The sequence below is a fragment of the Euwallacea similis genome, chromosome 4 (genome assembly GCF_039881205.1).
Source record: "Euwallacea similis isolate ESF13 chromosome 4, ESF131.1, whole genome shotgun sequence".
Taxonomy (NCBI): Eukaryota; Metazoa; Arthropoda; class Insecta; order Coleoptera; family Curculionidae; genus Euwallacea; species Euwallacea similis.
Window position 1 is genome coordinate 5344035 of NC_089612.1, and position 16158 is coordinate 5360192.

Below are 16158 nucleotides of genomic sequence, written 5' to 3' on the forward strand. Positions count from 1 at the left end.
TGTTTATAATTTAAATTAATCAGGGAAATAGTGTGTATCTTTGTTTACTACATTTAAAAATCAATTAATTCGTTATACGAGGGAGTCTTGACGAGTAGATCAGAGGGACGTGTCATTACAATTTTTATTAAGCACAATATATTAAATAATGTTTTATGTTAATTCAATGAGTGTTTTATTTAATTTAAATTGTTAATAAAAATAAAAAAATAGAGGGGGCACCCGGGTTTGAACCGGGGACCTCTCGATCTGCAGTCGAATGCTCTACCACTGAGCTATACCCCCAATACTTCGGCATTGTTTTCATGCCATACCTCACCTTATAAACCTTAATCAATTTAGAAATAATTAAAATAATAACAAATATCATCAAAATAAATAAAATAAAGAAAAATTTATCTACGCCATTTCTAAGCAGAGTACAATAACTTATATTGGACAGAATTCTAAAAATTTGCAACAAATTTTAATGTGCGTTAATCTGGTTGCATAACTTCATCAAACAGTATTTCATTATTGTAGGGAATAGCATGCCCTCTTTCTCATTTATACGTCAGCATGTAGCAGAAAAAAAGAACAGACTTATCTCAAGATCATTGTTCTGCCAATTGCATGACATTTCTACGTCACTGGGTTATTTTTTTCCAATTGTTTGTCTTTTGTTGTCTTGTCAAGCTGTCAAAGAAAGGGGTGGATTTTTAGGGCGTTATTTTTATGATATTTTTAAGTTAAATGCACCTTGTTTCAATATTTTCCAATTATTTTTTTGCACAAAAGTTATTTTGCCTTTTTTGGTGAAAATTAACGTGCTAGTGGTTCCTACGCCCCTACTTTTAAAGGCTGAAGAGCCTCTTCTCAGGAAGTGTTAAAGGAGTTTCACCCTCTAATCCGGCTTTCAAGCTCAGCTGCTAAAAGTAAGCAATTATCATGTAATTTGTGTGTGTTTGGCAATAGAACAAGTTTCTAGCTCTACTAACTGAACGATGGCTTGGCGATTTAAAGCTTCTAAATACAAAAATGCAGCCCCCATTGTCCCCAAACCCGAGACTTACATTAGGGATATTTGTGTGGGGTCTTACCAAACTTATGGTAACAATATTGCTGCTTCAGCCAAATTTATGGCTTTTAACTGGGACCATGCAGGTTCTAGCTTAGCTGTTTTGCCCATTGGTAGTTTAAGTGAACTTTTTAAATTCCTTTTTTATGTAATTTTTAAACTCCTAGATGATTGTGGTAGAAAGACCAAACTTATGCCTTTACTGCACGCACATACAGACACTGTAACAGACTTAGATTTCTCTCCATTTCATGATGGCCTTTTGGCTACTGGGTCTCAGGACTGTTTGGTCAAAATATGGTGCATTCCTCCAGAAGGATTAACGGTATAGTCCTATTTAGCAGCAAATTTTAATAGTCCCTCTATAACAACTCTTTTTAGGAATCTTTAAGCAATCCTGAGTGCATTTTTTCCCATAAGCAACGCAGGGTTGAAACTGTTGGTTTTCATCCCACATCAAATTTTTTATTACACTCCACTTCATACACCACCTTAACTCTGTGGGATTTAATCACAGAAAAAGAACTGTTCTCAAATAGTGATCATGATGAAGTGATTCAGTCTGTAAGTTGGAAGAAAGATGGGACCCTTTTGGCCACTTCTTGCAAGGACAAGCAAGTATGTGACAATTTTAGGGGGTGTTTTTTTCTATATGTTGGAACTGATGTCTAGGTTAGAATAATTGACCCTAGAGCATCATCCCCATGTATAAAACAGGCTAATAGTCATCAGAGCATTAAGGACTCTAGAGTTGTTTGGCTAGGGGACCAAGACAAAATATTGACTACAGGTTTCGATGCACAAAGATTAAGACAAATCATTATTAGGTTTGTTGTGGATTTATGTTGTGTGTGTCAATATGTGGTTTTAATTTATATTAATCCTATGCCTCCCTATATTCCTTAAATTATTTTTTTTTATATTGTTATTGGAATCTAAATATTGGGTCTAAAATACCTTGTCACTCTTATAGCAAATTATACAGGATGTTACAAATTTGATTCCTTAGCATTGCTGTGTCTGTAACTATAGGAGATAAAAAGTTAGTTAAATGGGAGTAAGATTAAACATTTTAATACATAATAACATACTAACAACAAATAAAATTATTTCCAGGCAGAGGATAAAAAAGTGCCTTGAGAAAGTGTTTTTAATTGTTGTTTTAAAACAATAATAAAATATAGCTGTAAAATTATGGAATTTAATTTTTCCACTTCTTTTTTCAGATATTTCCTGAAATAATCAGAATTTTTTAAATCTATGTCCTACACCGCAGGTGATGAATTATAAAATATTTTAATTGAATCCAAGAGAGTCTATTCATGCAGTTATTGTATTTTATATGAACATATGACTACTTATTGTACAAAGAATGGTGATACTTCTTCAACAATTATACAGCAAATTTTCTTATTCTATATTCTCTATATCTCTATATTTATTTCTTATTTATAAGCTTTCTTCATTGCTTTTACACTCATGTGCAGAAATTTTGAACCTTTGTATTTTCATGTGAAGAAGCCCAATTTTCAAATCATAGCTCCATTTAACATAAAAGGATGTAAGACCAGCATAAGTTTTGCCATAAATGAACTACCACTAATGAAAACACAATTTAAATGAAGTTTGTCATTAAAGATGTCGTCATTTAGGGATGACATCACGATTGGTAACACAACTCCACAAATTTAACAGTCAGAACATGCAGAAACAGCAGTGTAAATGAATTGAATTTGTAACACCCTGTATCCTGTGTTCCAGTTTTCTCCTCCTATTAGACAAATATTTCTCACACCACTCTTTCCCTCTTTTTTATAATTTTGGAATCGTTATCAACACTTTTTTTTCACGCTCTTTAACAATTAACACCCCACAGGGATTTAAGAAATTTCAAAGAGACTGAAAAAACACTTGAGCTCGATTGCTCCACTGGAATATTAATACCTCTTTATGATGCCGACACTGGCATGCTCTTTTTGGCTGGAAAAGGTATTAACAACAAAACTCACCATTCGCGTATCTTAGAGCCTTAAATTTAAGGTGATACCACTATTGGTTATATGGAAGTTACTGACAGAGAGCCCTATCTCATTGAGGGCATTCGCCATTCTGGCGAACAAACAAAAGGAGCCTGCCTAGTGCCCAAAAGAGCCCTTAATGTGATGCAAGGGGAAGTTAACAGGGTCTTGCAGCTGACCAGCAGCTCTGTTGTACCAGTCACTTATCAAGTGCCCAGAAAAACTTACAGGTACACACCCTACATTGAAAATTTACAATGTTCATGCATTTCTGTACAGAGATTTCCATGCGGATTTGTTCCCTGATACGCCTGGATATAAAACAGATCTAACCGCCGAGCAGTGGATGGAAGGTGTGAACCTTCCAGTGCCTAAAATCAGTCTAGACCCCAATAAAAGAGAAAAGGGCGAAGAACCAATTATTGTACGCATTTTTTCGTAGATTGTATTGCCTTTAATTAACTCTTTAATAGGTTCACAAAGGATCTCTTAAAGACTTGCGTGAAGAATATGAAAAATGCAAAGAAACATCTACAGCAACTGTTCTGAAGCCTAAAGTTGTTGAATCTACCATGAAACCTGAATTACATCCAGTAAGAAGCATTGTCAAAGAGATCCAAAAGGATAAGGAAGATGTAATTGAAGAACAGAGCCCTAAGAAAAGCTTTGAAGACGTTGAAAAGAAGAATATACTGAACAAAGCTGCTAACGAGGATGTTGTTATTGACAAAGAGAAGGTGAGACATGATTTTGCGCGTTTTTTTCTTCTGCTAGGATACGTTTTATCAGCGACATCATTGGTTTTATGTAAAAATAACATTAAAAATTCAAAGGCGCAGCTTCAAACTATAACTCCGCCGAAACCATTACCTAGAAGCACCCGTACTGGCTCAGTTTGTGAGGCGGCAATAGACGAAATTACTCCTAAACCGGTGGCTAGGCCTAGAACCAATAGTTGCGCACCTGTGGTCACCTCGGTGAACCCTAATGGTCCTCTGGGAGGATACAAGGTTATAATAGGTGTTGTGAAGTGTTCTTTTTCTTTTTTGCACCTCATTTTTCGTAGTGTTTTGGCACATTTTTTGGTAAATGGTAGAAGTCACTATATTGCCACTATATTGCCACTATTCATGAGTTTTTATTATTGTTTGAAATTGTTGTAAGGGCTCCCATTCCCATAGACGAAGCACTTAGTAGCGATATAAAGAAATTCGTATGAAAGAGAATCAAGAGAATAGAAAGTGTTCGTATTAAGACGGATGTTTCCCGATTCTATTATTCAAATAGTTGTTTGCTTCAAATTAGAATATTTGTCGTACTCAAATACTTATTTGAATAGTTTACAAATATTTGAATAATGGTATTTAATATATTCTTGCCACTGTAACGCGTGAAAAAATAGTAAATGCATGGAATTTTTTTCGCTTTTGCTGCAATTTTTGTCCATGTAAAATTACCAACCAACACACCATTATCATACGCTAATTTGGCTTTTAATTTCAGCCAAGGCTCGGTCCAAAACCCTTCACTCCTCCCAATTTGAACGACACCGAAAATACATTCAGTAAAGTGTTTTCTGTGCCACAAGTGCCCGGAGTTACTTCGTCAAACGGGCATGTTACGGCAAGGTGATCAAATTTATTTCCTTTAAACTCTTCAACGATACAATAATAATCGAATCAATAGCAACCAGTCTGCAGAAGTAATAGCAGAGCCAGAAAAAGAAAAATCACCAACAAGCGATATCGAGCCTTTGAAACAGGACAATGAAAACGGAAAGTCTGGATCTAGTGGAGAGGAAGAGACTTCTTGCGATTCTGGTTAATTCACAGTTAGTTTAATTGAGCTTTCACAAAAAAAAAACGTTTTATAGGCTACATTCCTAAAACTCCGAGTACAGCAGAGCGAAGAAAGCTTTTTGAAACACGTACTAGTTCCAAGGAAAACGAACCTGAGGACAATTTCGATAACACGGATCAGGCTGGGAATTTCGAAAGGAATTCCACGCAGAGGAGCAGCATTGCAGAAAGACGCAAATTATACGAGAGGTCTCAATCACATCAGGAACAACCAGCTGTTATAATGGAAAAGAGCGTGTCTTCCCCGGTGATGCTGCGACGGAAGGACTCTTTAAAGGGTCATAAGCAGTCTGAAGATGATAGCAATAGGTAATTTTAGCATTTACTAATAATATTCTTTAAACCTGTTAATGATTTCAGGAGGAGTGTTCCAGTAGCAAAACAACAGTCTCTGGACATTAACACAGCGAAGAAAAATGAGTCTGCCCCAGCTCCTAAGAGAACATCCACTGTTTTCGGTGAGTGATTTAAATTCTCGAAAACATTGAATAACGCATTATTGGAAAATGTTTATGCAGGAAGAGTGTCAAAATTCAGGCATTTGAAAGGCACAACCGCCCATAAAAGTTTCCACATTGAAAATATTAGAAATCTGAGTAGGCAGATACCTGGCGAATGCGACGGATTTCATGGTGAAATTACTTCATAATAATATAATACGTTTTTCTGATAACATTTGAACTTGTAGCTAATCCAGAAAGAGTGGCTGTTCCGCTAAGCGGTCCTGGAGGCAAAATTGCAATATTTGAATTAAGCAAGACTGGTACTTTCTAATGATCAAATTTAGACTTTCATTATAACTTTTTTTGTAACAGGGAAATTGCCAGATGGTGTAATTCCCACTTTGGTCCATGGTAACAATGTAATGGACTTCCAATGGGACCCATTTGATTACCAGCGATTAACAGTAGCGTGTGACGATGGTGTGGTAAAAATCTGGAGAATCCCCACTGGGGGACTTGCCGAGCCCACAAATGAACCCGAAGGAGAATTCAACGCGCATGGGGACAAAATCTATTTCATAAAGTTTCATCCCACTGCCAAAGACATTTTGGCATCAGGTAATATTTATCAAATGGGGTCTAATAGATTGGACATATTTTCTTTTGAAGGATCATATGACATGACCATTAAGCTGTGGGATTTAACCACAATGACGGACCAAATAACCCTGAAAGGGCACACAGACCAAATTTTTAGTTTCTCTTGGTCGCCCTGCGGGAGCCAATGCGCTACAGTATGCAAAGATGGGAAAATACGTTTGTACAATCCTAGAAAAAGCGATTTGCCTGTAAAAGAAGGAAAAGGTGTTAAATTAGAAAAATATATATATATGTAGACTTTAGAACATTTTTTCAGGTCCCGAGGGGAATCGCGGTGCTCGAATCGTCTGGGCTTTAGATGGACGATATTTGGTCACCACTGGTTTTGATAAGGTTTCGGAAAGGCAGATCAGTGTTTACAAAACAACAGATCTGAGTAGTCCCCTCAACACTGTGGGCCTCGATGTTTCTCCCGCAATTTTAATACCGTTTTACGATGAAGATAGTTCTACACTCTTCTGCACTGGAAAGGTATAAATTATCTCCATTCCACTATCAAAATTTTCACTTATATTAACATTTTCATTTTTTACTTTAGGGCGATTTGACGATTTACGCTTTCGAAATCACAGAAGAACACCCTTATATCTGCCCCCTAAGCCATCACAGATGCAACTCACTACATCAGGGACTCTCCTTTTTGCCGAAGAATGTCTGCGACATCCAAAACGTGGAATTTGCTAAAGCGTACCGCTTGACTAATAACTCAATTGAACCTTTGAGTTTCACAGTGCCGAGGATTAAAACCGAACTCTTTCAGGACGATTTATTCCCTCCCACACGAGTAAGCTGAACGCTTCCTTAGTACATTCAAATATCCTTCATTTTGTTATTTAGATAGCATGGAAGCCCACTTGTTCCAGCACTGACTGGTTTAGTGGAAAAGACAAGGCTGTTGCTAGGATGAGTTTGAAGCCTGAAGGCATGGAATCTCGTGAGTATTATTGAATTGTGAGGAAAACTGCTGGAAATGTCGTTTTAGGCCCGCAAAATTTTTGGTAACTTCGCCAGTAAAATTGTTCACAGAGAAATGACGAAATCAGAGTAGAGCATTTGTCAATTTCTCCATTTCCGTTAAAATTATCATACTGGCAAAATTACTAAGAATTAAAAAAAATACGGACGTTAAGAGTACAGTACTTAAAAAAGTAGAAAAGTAGTATACCACAACAAACTTCAATTTTGACCATGGGAAATTATTCTGCTGATTGTAAATGAAATCTTAAATTGTTCATTGATTCACCTGAATGATTCACGCTTTATTAATTAGTTTCATATCTTAGAATTAAGGCGTATCGCATCAAGTATTTGACAAAAACTTTTTAAAATATTTTTAGTATCAGAAAACCAGCCCAGTCAGGAAAACCGAGTGATAAACAAATCGGCTTCCAGTCCGTTTATCGCTACCTCCAAACCGTACAATAAGCTAGCTTGGAATCCTGAATTAAGTGCTCAAACGAAAAACAAACAGGATGAGGTATTGCCAACTCTTATCCCTCCTTAAAGTTATCTTAACTTTCTTTTAACACAGATCCAGAAATCTGTCAGCAACAGGCTGGAAGTTAACTTGAAGTTGGAACAAGACGACATGGAAGGAGTAGACGAAAAAGAATGGAACGAGTGAGATTACGATTAGTTAATAAAACGAGTCTGCCTATGATTTCAATAAACTCTCTTTATTTTATGTGATTTTTAGCTAAGTAAGCGCTTGATTTATCGATAGTTTCCGTGCGCGGGCCCTTTCTAGCGGCTACTAAAGCTGGAAATACGAGGCCAAAGTTTTTTTATATTACTTCCTAAATGTTTTTTATTACTTTTGTAAATGTCTATTGATTGATTTTATAGTGAAGGGTCGGGGAATGAATTTATTAAAGTATTTATTCCGATATTTAAACAAAAATAAAATAACAACCTCTAGGAAAACATGCCCGTTTTCCGTTAAAAACAAAGCCATAAAACTACAGTGTATTCGAAAAATAAGGCAATAAAATAATAAGTATTTAATTAGGCCATAAGGTATTCTCTTTCAGCTTTCAATTCCTAAACTAATGATTCTAAGATCTCATGTTGCATAACTAAACAAAAATACCTCCAATATAATCGTACCTCAGCAGAAAATCAATATGTTAGTGCCATACAAAAAAAATCACAATCAAACTCACATTTTTCTTAGAATCCGACTTAAGTTTGTATTTCCACAACAACCCTTCAAATTCAATCTATGGTCACTGCCATTATCAGTCTAAAAAGGCATTCCATGGTGTGTCACTATTTTTGATGTTTCATGAACATTTAGGCTCCAAATAGGGGCCCAAAGCTTTCGCTTTGCCCTCAGTATTGTAAGCTCAAAAATACTCAATTTGTATTTTGGTACGCCATAGTAACATATTAATAGTAAATATAAGTGCTATATTGATACGTATCTATTTCCTTTTTATAACTTATTTTATAATTTTATATATTATTGGTGTATTAGTTTTATATTTATTTATTAATACGCAATCGTCACTAGTGTTTCGAGTAGTGTAGTTTCATATTGATGACAAATACATTAATAACCAAACTGAGACTTTTATTTCTTTATAAAATTAGATTATTATTTAAAAAATAATATAACATTCATTAAAATAACCCCACATGAATCAGAGACGGCAGCTAGACACATTTTTGTTTAAGAACTTCCCACTCTGTCTCTAGGTATTAACCTTAGCTCTGAACCATGTTTTAAAAATACATTTCCTAAAATAAAAAAAACATAAATAAGCGATTTTATTCTAACGATCTAAATAAGCTGTCGTCGAGGGTCATACCTGCTGTTTGTTGGGGGTTAATTCCGACCCCATCATCAGTGATAATAGCGGATGTTGCTGGGGGCACTTTAAATTCTTCAGCGGCAAATTTTAAAACCGCTGTAAAGGGCGTTTGATCTGGAACACTTAACCTGAAAATTACTCCATTACTGTCACTCTAAGATATCCCTAATTGCTTGGTACCACAGTTCAACATTACAATGTTCTTTAGCTTCATTTAGCTTTTCTATAACCACAGATTTAACAACACAGTCTTCACATAAAACCTTTAAAAAAATCACTATATTGAAATAAGACAGTTTTTGGCAGAAGCACACATTAGAATCTACAGTCCATTCTGCAAAATCACTGCTAGAATCCTTTTGCATCCTACTTCCAAGGTACTCGATAAAATTCAGTATGGATTCTAGGAATTTCGGATGGTTTTTGCATAATTCTTTTATATGATTATAATCAACATTAATGAACAGAGTGAGCCAAAATGCCTCGGACGAAATGCTGCGATCTGACATTTTCTTTAATAGACATTGCAAAATTAAATCTACAATTTTATCATCCTCTTCAAACTCTAGTTGTTTTAAAGTTAAAATGCTTATTAGCCTCAATAATTTTTCTTCCAGTTTAAACGACGATAAATAAGAGCTAATTTCAGTCTTTAGATCCTCCTTTCGCCCAGAAGAGCAATATTCTTTCCACTTCCTTAAAATCAATTTGTTTTCAATTACACTCGTGTCTGAGACTTCATCATTTACAAATTCTGCAATTACTCTCAAGGAACAAGAACTACTAAGAAGACTCTGCAGGCACTTCTGAAAACGCTCCTTGGGGTAAAAAGAAGTATACACCCTTACTGCAACATCAAGCGTGCATTCATTAATGTTTGGGTACGTAAACAGCTTGCATAATAAATGATCATTCGCCACTCTGTAAAATTCCTCATCGTAGGCTTTTAAATTCAACTTATCTTTCCCCCATAAATTGAAAAGGAGCAGAAATTGAGTTAAAAACTCTCTCTCATCAAAAGTTTTCACAGTTTTTTCTATGAAGTTCCCTAATTTAAATGACAACAATATGTCCTTTACACTGGGATCCTGGGGCCATAAAGGGTTCTCAAACCAAACGAGAAATTTTTGAAAAGTCTTCAACACCTGTGTCACATTAGAGGAGCCCTCGGAAATGTCGCTCATATTCATCTTGGGCTTGTCCCATATTAGTAGGTTCTTTCAATGATTTGAATTATCTATTAAGAGAAAAAAGTGTTATTAGATGTTCCTTGATGTTACAGTTCAGCCACGAAGTTTTTAAATAGAGCCTATCCATTGAAATTTCCCTGCATTACAACACTAATTTTGTAAAAGTAGGTTGAAAATCCTATCAAAACCTCCAATAGTAGGATAATTTTTAACTTGACATTCCCAGTTTTTCGTGCCACTTGAAGAGATTTCTTAAAAAATGTTAGGACAAAAATATGCTCAAAATAGTGTAGAGAAATCATGAATCATAATGAAAAGTACTTGAAACCATTTAGTATGACTAGTAGCAACAAAAATTACCCAAACTAAAAATCTTTACAGTAGCTTATCCTTCATCATTTTCGGTAAGTAGTTCGTACTATTCTCAGCTTCAAAAAAAACCAGCATTCGATCAATAATTAAGTAACTGATGGTTTTTTATCATCTTACACCTGAAATTATTATTACATAGACACCAATTACAAATATTAACCTGCCCCTTAACCACTTGAGTATCAGGTATAATAGTTTATTAGGCAAAGTTCAATATCTTGTGGCATGACCTTAAGATAATCATTCTGGATATGGACCTCAGCGATAACTTCAAAACAACTTGAATCCAGCCTTTGAACAAAATTTAGAGAAAACATTATAAAATGTATTTTTATCGAAATGTGTTAAAGACATGAAAATTTCAATAGTGATAAGTCGTTTGTAGCCTGCTTCAAGTAAGAATACAATGCCTATATGTTGTTGCAATATTTACCATTGAAGCTAAAAATGAAATACCAATCCAAATTTAGCACACACAATTGGTTTAATGAGACAAACTTACTATTTTTTGGAGACTTAATATAACAAATTGTCTTTGGTTTCTGATACTTTATAAAAAATGTAAAATTGGCTAAAATATTCAATCGAAAATAGAGATCATAGATCCATATCATAAAAAAATAATAAATGACCATTAAAGTACAAATCTAATAAAAGTTTTTGTGTTGACGTAAGTAGTTCTAAAAATGATTGTCAATACTGATTATAGTACACAGACAGCAATATGTCAACCTTGGTGGATAAGGTAGACCCAAAAACATCGTGAATGGACTGAAGGCATTGAAGAAAATTTGTGAATTTAAAGATAACAAGTTTCACTGAGAAAATCTACCAAGGAAATATTTGCATTATTTAACTTATTTATACTTAAATGTGTTGTAATATTATTTATGTTTTATGAATAAATCTTTAAAAATTTGCAATAATAAACCATTGATCAATTGATGAGATAAATGTACAACTGGACTTAATAATTAAAAAAATTGGTGGTTTAATGTGATTCTGCTAATGCATAACTCATATGGCGTAATTTACGTGGAATCTTCTATCCATACTAAAGTTGCAGTATCTCAGAGAAGTATAGAGCTGGGTACCAAGCACCCAAGGGCACTTAGCATTGAAATAAAAATCCGTATTTGACAGTTTACTTACACTTTAAAGGGGAGCTTTGGGTCCGAGGTGAGGGTTATTTTAAACGTTACTTTCGACCTAAAAACAAGGGGAAAATAATGGAAATTCAAAGTTAAACTTCCATACAATATGTTTGGGAAATACGGATACTTACGCCATTTTTCAGTACACCAACTTAATTGTCACTAGTGATATGAGTAAATACAGTGCTATTATAAGGTATCGGTACTGTTATAAGTAACAAATTAAACAAAACTAATTAATGAGGAATTAATGGAAAACTCTCCACTTTGGCTAATTCCAACACAAAACACTTTTGACGTTTGACATTGTCACTGATTGTCACGCTTAAATTTTCTCATCCCCGTTTTTCCAAAATTATCTAAGCGTAATCATGAACTTTGACACTTCATGACCCTGTCGGAGTTATGTGTGCGTGCGTTTACCGATTGAGATATCGGTAATAATGTAGCGTGCACTTGGAGTGAGCGGATTCGTTCTGCGTTATAGTCCCGGTAGACGCGCAGGAAGGATTAGTATTCAACCCGACAGAAAAACTGATCTTGTAGATTAAATACGCACTTTTCTTAGTCAACTACTTTATTTTGCACAGGGTTAAGGTTTACACTAATTGTCACAGCTTGGTATCACTAATACTAAGGGTGACGTTGTGGTACTTTATCTCGAGAGAGTTCAGAGCAGAAAGAGCGCTTTTTAAGGGATTGTTTCCCTTTTAAAGGCGAATGACCCCTTTCGGTCTGTCCGCTATTATCACCCGTCGAGTGAGACTTGCGTAATAGTGTCACTTGTCGATGCAGGTTCTCGGAACAGACAATCTCTCGAGTGATGCACCACAGAGTTGTAGTGCATCATAACTCCGACAACCCACATAACATAACCTTAAAAAAATGTAAACACCGTCGAAAAGCACAAAAAGCTCGTCAATGTTGTAAATATGAATATTCCGAAAACTTTATTAAGAATGTATAAAATAATGCATTACATAAACGCAAATACGTTGCATAACCGACGCTTAAGCCTTCAAATGGTTCAATCAATTTCTCCATTAAAATGGAAGGAACAAAAGCTAGGCAAAAGGGCCTCTATCTTACTTCAAAGGTACTCGAACACCTCAGAAGTTGAGGAAATAACCGGAGTCTATCCTCATATTGAGCCATTTTTTGCTAGAGGTGCCCTATTTGCAAATGAGAATGATATATATGCAAAAGAAATTGAGAAATGTGCCTCTGTTAAGGAAGTATTTACCTTCATCAAAGGTAATATTCATAATGTTTCACACCAAAACTTAGCTCAAATAGTGTCGGTGCTGTACGACTTAAAAACCATATTTAGTTATCATTACGAGGAAGAGGAATCATCAAAAGGAGTATTTTTTAAAAAGTTGCTGGAACATCAGGAGTTCTACATACTGACTGAGGCAATTCAGGCAAAAATTGAAGAATATGAACCTATTCCTTTAAGCTACACTCTCTTGCATTTAAACAAACTTGGATTATCTGAGGGCAGCAATTTAATACAAAACATGGCACTCAAACTAAGAGATCACCTATTAGATAACTTTTCCTTAAGCATTGCAGCAAAACTTATAAGAGTAATATTTAATGAAAATAGTGTACGTCCCTATTACATAATCATTGACTTAATCCCCAAAGTTTTCCAGCAAATTGGTAAGTGCCTGGTAAGTCCCAGCATACCAAAAACTATCACTTAAATTGCTTTTCTAGAACTTATTGATACATCTAAAGAATTGGATGACTTAACTGTATGTCTCTACAAAATGAGTAATATTTTAACAGAAGAAACTCTAAATAGATATGTGGCTAAAGTCAATAGAATGATGAATGAAAATAAGTTAACAAGCTTGGACTATCAAGTACTCAATCAAGTCCTGACTATTTTTAATTTACCTCAATTTAGATATAAACTGTCCTCATCTATATCTAGATGCATTCTGTGGATGAAAGATTCAATTGAACTATTCAATATAAGTGAGATGTGCCAACTATATGACGTATGTAATGTTAAACTCTTATATGCATTAATAGCCAAGAACATTTTAGAATGTTTTAGGTATTTTTTAAAAGCCAAGAACCCGGGGAGGCTCTTAATGTAATCCAAAGAGCAGCGGCGAAGCTGCTACATGAAATAGAGGACACAGAGGTGCACCAACAAAAAAAACTCAGACTATTTTCCTCAATAATATTTTACTCTTCGCCAATTAATAAAGATCAATTTCGACGCGAGATTGGAAAGTACTTGAGAGATAGCAATACTTTGCTAGATTTGATTATTTTGAGGAAAATATTGTCATATTTAAAGATTTTTGATATCAAGCTATGTGAGGCTTATTGGAACAATGCATGTAAAATTCTGAAGATAGAAAGTGACCAGTACAACACACAAATGATGGAGAGTTACTTGTATTTCTGTAATGATATGCCTGGATATAAACATTATGCTTTTGAGCATCATGTATTAACTACGATTGAGAAACAAAACAAGGAGAAATTGCTGACTCTCTATCCACATAAACTGTTTTCTTCATTTGCTTTTGCTTTAGTATGCAGTTGTAATCCAAAATTTATTAATGATTTGATTGAAAAATTTATTGAGTTAGCCCCTCAATTACAAGCTAATGATATCTTCAAAATTTCTTATAGTTTACAGCTTTTAAGTCAGGTTTGTGTTTTTTATAATAATTAAAATTGGATTTTGATTTCTCTTTTTTTTTCATAATAGAAAAAGTCAATTGTTGTTAAGGAGAAAGATATTAAGGAAATCTCTGCAATACTACATACTCAAACTGCCAAGATTTATGCTAAATCTGAAGTGGACCCAATTTCACTTGGCTTCTTAATAAAATCTGCAATTTTAAGGAAAAACTACGACAATCAATTGATTGATGATATCCTCGTGAGCTTGAAGGAAATACCTTACATGTCTTCAAAATTAATGGAGACCATGTGTTATAATTTACAACACACCAAATCACTAATCCCAGAAGTAGTGAATTTGTGCACGAATTATATTCTCCGACATAAGGCGAATATTATAGGGTTTAATGCGGAGAAAATAATGATTTTGCTATTTGAGATAAATTACCTTCCAGTGTATGACAAGGAATTTTTCCAGACTGTGATAGATATAATTATTAGGTAGGGAATAATTAGTCTCAAATCTTCATAGTTAAGAGTAACTTAAATGCGAATTCGTGTGAAATTTAACTAGTATTATTAATTGATCATTTTTGGACTTTCGTCGTCTTCATTGAGTTTTTACACGATGTTTCGAGTAGTGCTATCTTTGCCCGTTATCAAGACTAACTGAAACTAATAACTGATCCTAAGACTACTTGCTTATATACTACAGCATACTTGCCATGCTCCCATTAGCTGACAACGGAGCTCTACATGATCGAACGGCACCGTTTTAATATATCATTATGTTGTTGCTTGAAGTCGTAGGAATTGCACAGAATGCTTGATCGGACTAGAGAGTCAACGCTTATGAAAAAATTAAAAAGTTTTTCACTATTTTTAATTGGGCTTTATTGAAGTTTGCAGATGTGAAAGTGACACTGTTCAATTAAAAATTAAAATCAATAAAATTAACGCAAGTCCAAGAATGATCATTTAATAATGCATCATTGTCTACCACTTCCAAACAAACATTAATCGGATTTGTTGTTTAAGAGATCAAGAAAGAATGAGCGGTCTAGGATTCCTCCAAGCCGCCTTGTCCCTGTGTTTTTTCAATCAAATGCCAAAAAGTTTTGTTAAGCAAATTTTTAACGTAGAGTTTTTAGATAAATTAGATATGGAACTAGCGAATTGCTACTTTAGGGTGAGTGACACCATTAATTAACATAAAAAATTGTTTCATCCCAAAGCTGCTCTTATCAACGTTTTAGGATAGATATCCGCACAGAGTTAGGAACGTTTTAATGCAACTAAACAGGTCAGTTTGCCTCGAATATCCCGAATACAACGTCCCGTGGTTTCATCAAAAATACGTAGACGAATATCAAAAAAGCCGTACGTATTGGAATTGTAAGGAAATCTGAACTGTGAAGAATCAAATTTTTAGACGCAGTAGATGATGTGGTTGACGGGTTCCACAAATCAGTAAAAGGTTATTTAATAGGAATCTTAGGGAGCGACAGCATTTTAGAGAATGTAATTACCCCTTATGGGTACGAAGTCAACTTTGTGTTCCATTTGGACAAAAAGAAAAACCCCACAACTGCTTTTGATGATCTCCAGACAACGTAAGAATTTTTGTTGTTATAGACCAAATAACCAAAAGCTGTTTTGCAGGAAATACGCCCTGCTTCTCAAAAATGATACAGCCTTTACGAGGCTCTATGTACGATTGAGGGGACGTGATGCGCTAAAAAACCGACATCTAGAAATCTTAGGATACAAGGTGAAAATGATCACCCAAAATACATGGGCCAACTTTTTGTACGCAGAAGAACGGGTGGAGTATATCAATCAAGTAGTATTTGCTTGTACAAAAATATGAATAAAATAATTTTCCAAAAAAGCAGTTGGACTATACAATGACGTCAGCTACTAGAGGGCTGAAAATCCAT

The 16158-nt window shown here is 34.8% G+C and overlaps 3 protein-coding genes and 1 non-coding gene across 8 annotated transcripts; 2 read left to right on the forward strand and 2 right to left on the reverse strand.

The window, feature by feature from the left end:
- Positions 1-213: 213 nt before the first annotated feature.
- TRNAC-GCA (transfer RNA cysteine (anticodon GCA)) lies at positions 214-285 on the reverse strand. The gene has a single exon. It is a non-coding gene; the product is annotated as a tRNA-Cys (tRNA).
- Positions 286-635: 350 nt separating this feature from the next.
- Positions 636-8600, forward strand: pod1 (coronin pod1). 3 transcript variants are annotated; one of them, XM_066389676.1, is made up of 23 exons: positions 636-914; positions 968-1170; positions 1225-1382; positions 1439-1675; positions 1730-1884; positions 2934-3046; positions 3098-3305; positions 3355-3499; positions 3549-3812; positions 3909-4085; positions 4579-4703; positions 4762-4895; positions 4949-5243; positions 5295-5392; positions 5453-5566; positions 5623-5697; positions 5750-5995; positions 6047-6241; positions 6294-6508; positions 6576-6821; positions 6875-6971; positions 7375-7514; positions 7569-8600. In XM_066389676.1, the coding sequence occupies exons 2-23, from the start codon at positions 984-986 to the stop codon at positions 7659-7661; spliced, it is 3717 nt and encodes a 1238-aa protein (XP_066245773.1). In that variant the 5' UTR covers positions 636-914; positions 968-983; the 3' UTR covers positions 7662-8600. The 3 variants fall into 3 exon arrangements, with proteins under 3 accessions (XP_066245773.1, XP_066245774.1, XP_066245775.1); XM_066389677.1 differs by lacking the exon at positions 3909-4085; XM_066389678.1 differs by lacking the exon at positions 968-1170.
- On the reverse strand, positions 8589-11887 carry Ufm1 (Ubiquitin-fold modifier 1). Of its 3 annotated transcripts, none has more exons than XM_066389680.1 (5): positions 11698-11887; positions 11565-11621; positions 9034-10087; positions 8848-8978; positions 8589-8776 (listed from the first exon to the last, which is right to left on the reverse strand). In XM_066389680.1, the coding sequence occupies exons 3-5, from the start codon at positions 10038-10040 to the stop codon at positions 8709-8711; spliced, it is 1206 nt and encodes a 401-aa protein (XP_066245777.1). In that variant the 5' UTR covers positions 10041-10087; positions 11565-11621; positions 11698-11887; the 3' UTR covers positions 8589-8708. The 3 variants fall into 3 exon arrangements, with proteins under 3 accessions (XP_066245777.1, XP_066245776.1, XP_066245778.1); XM_066389679.1 differs by having other exon boundaries at positions 9031-10087; XM_066389681.1 differs by lacking the exon at positions 9034-10087 and having other exon boundaries at positions 11698-11876.
- A 572-nt stretch (positions 11888-12459) lies between these two features.
- On the forward strand, positions 12460-16124 carry LOC136408546 (FAST kinase domain-containing protein 1, mitochondrial). The gene is made up of 8 exons (XM_066389595.1): positions 12460-13231; positions 13289-13575; positions 13635-14243; positions 14304-14719; positions 15257-15407; positions 15475-15598; positions 15651-15831; positions 15881-16124. Exons 1-8 carry the CDS (start codon positions 12499-12501, stop codon positions 16086-16088), a joined length of 2709 nt encoding a protein of 902 aa, XP_066245692.1. The 5' UTR covers positions 12460-12498; the 3' UTR covers positions 16089-16124.
- The last annotated feature ends 34 nt before the right edge of the window (positions 16125-16158 follow it).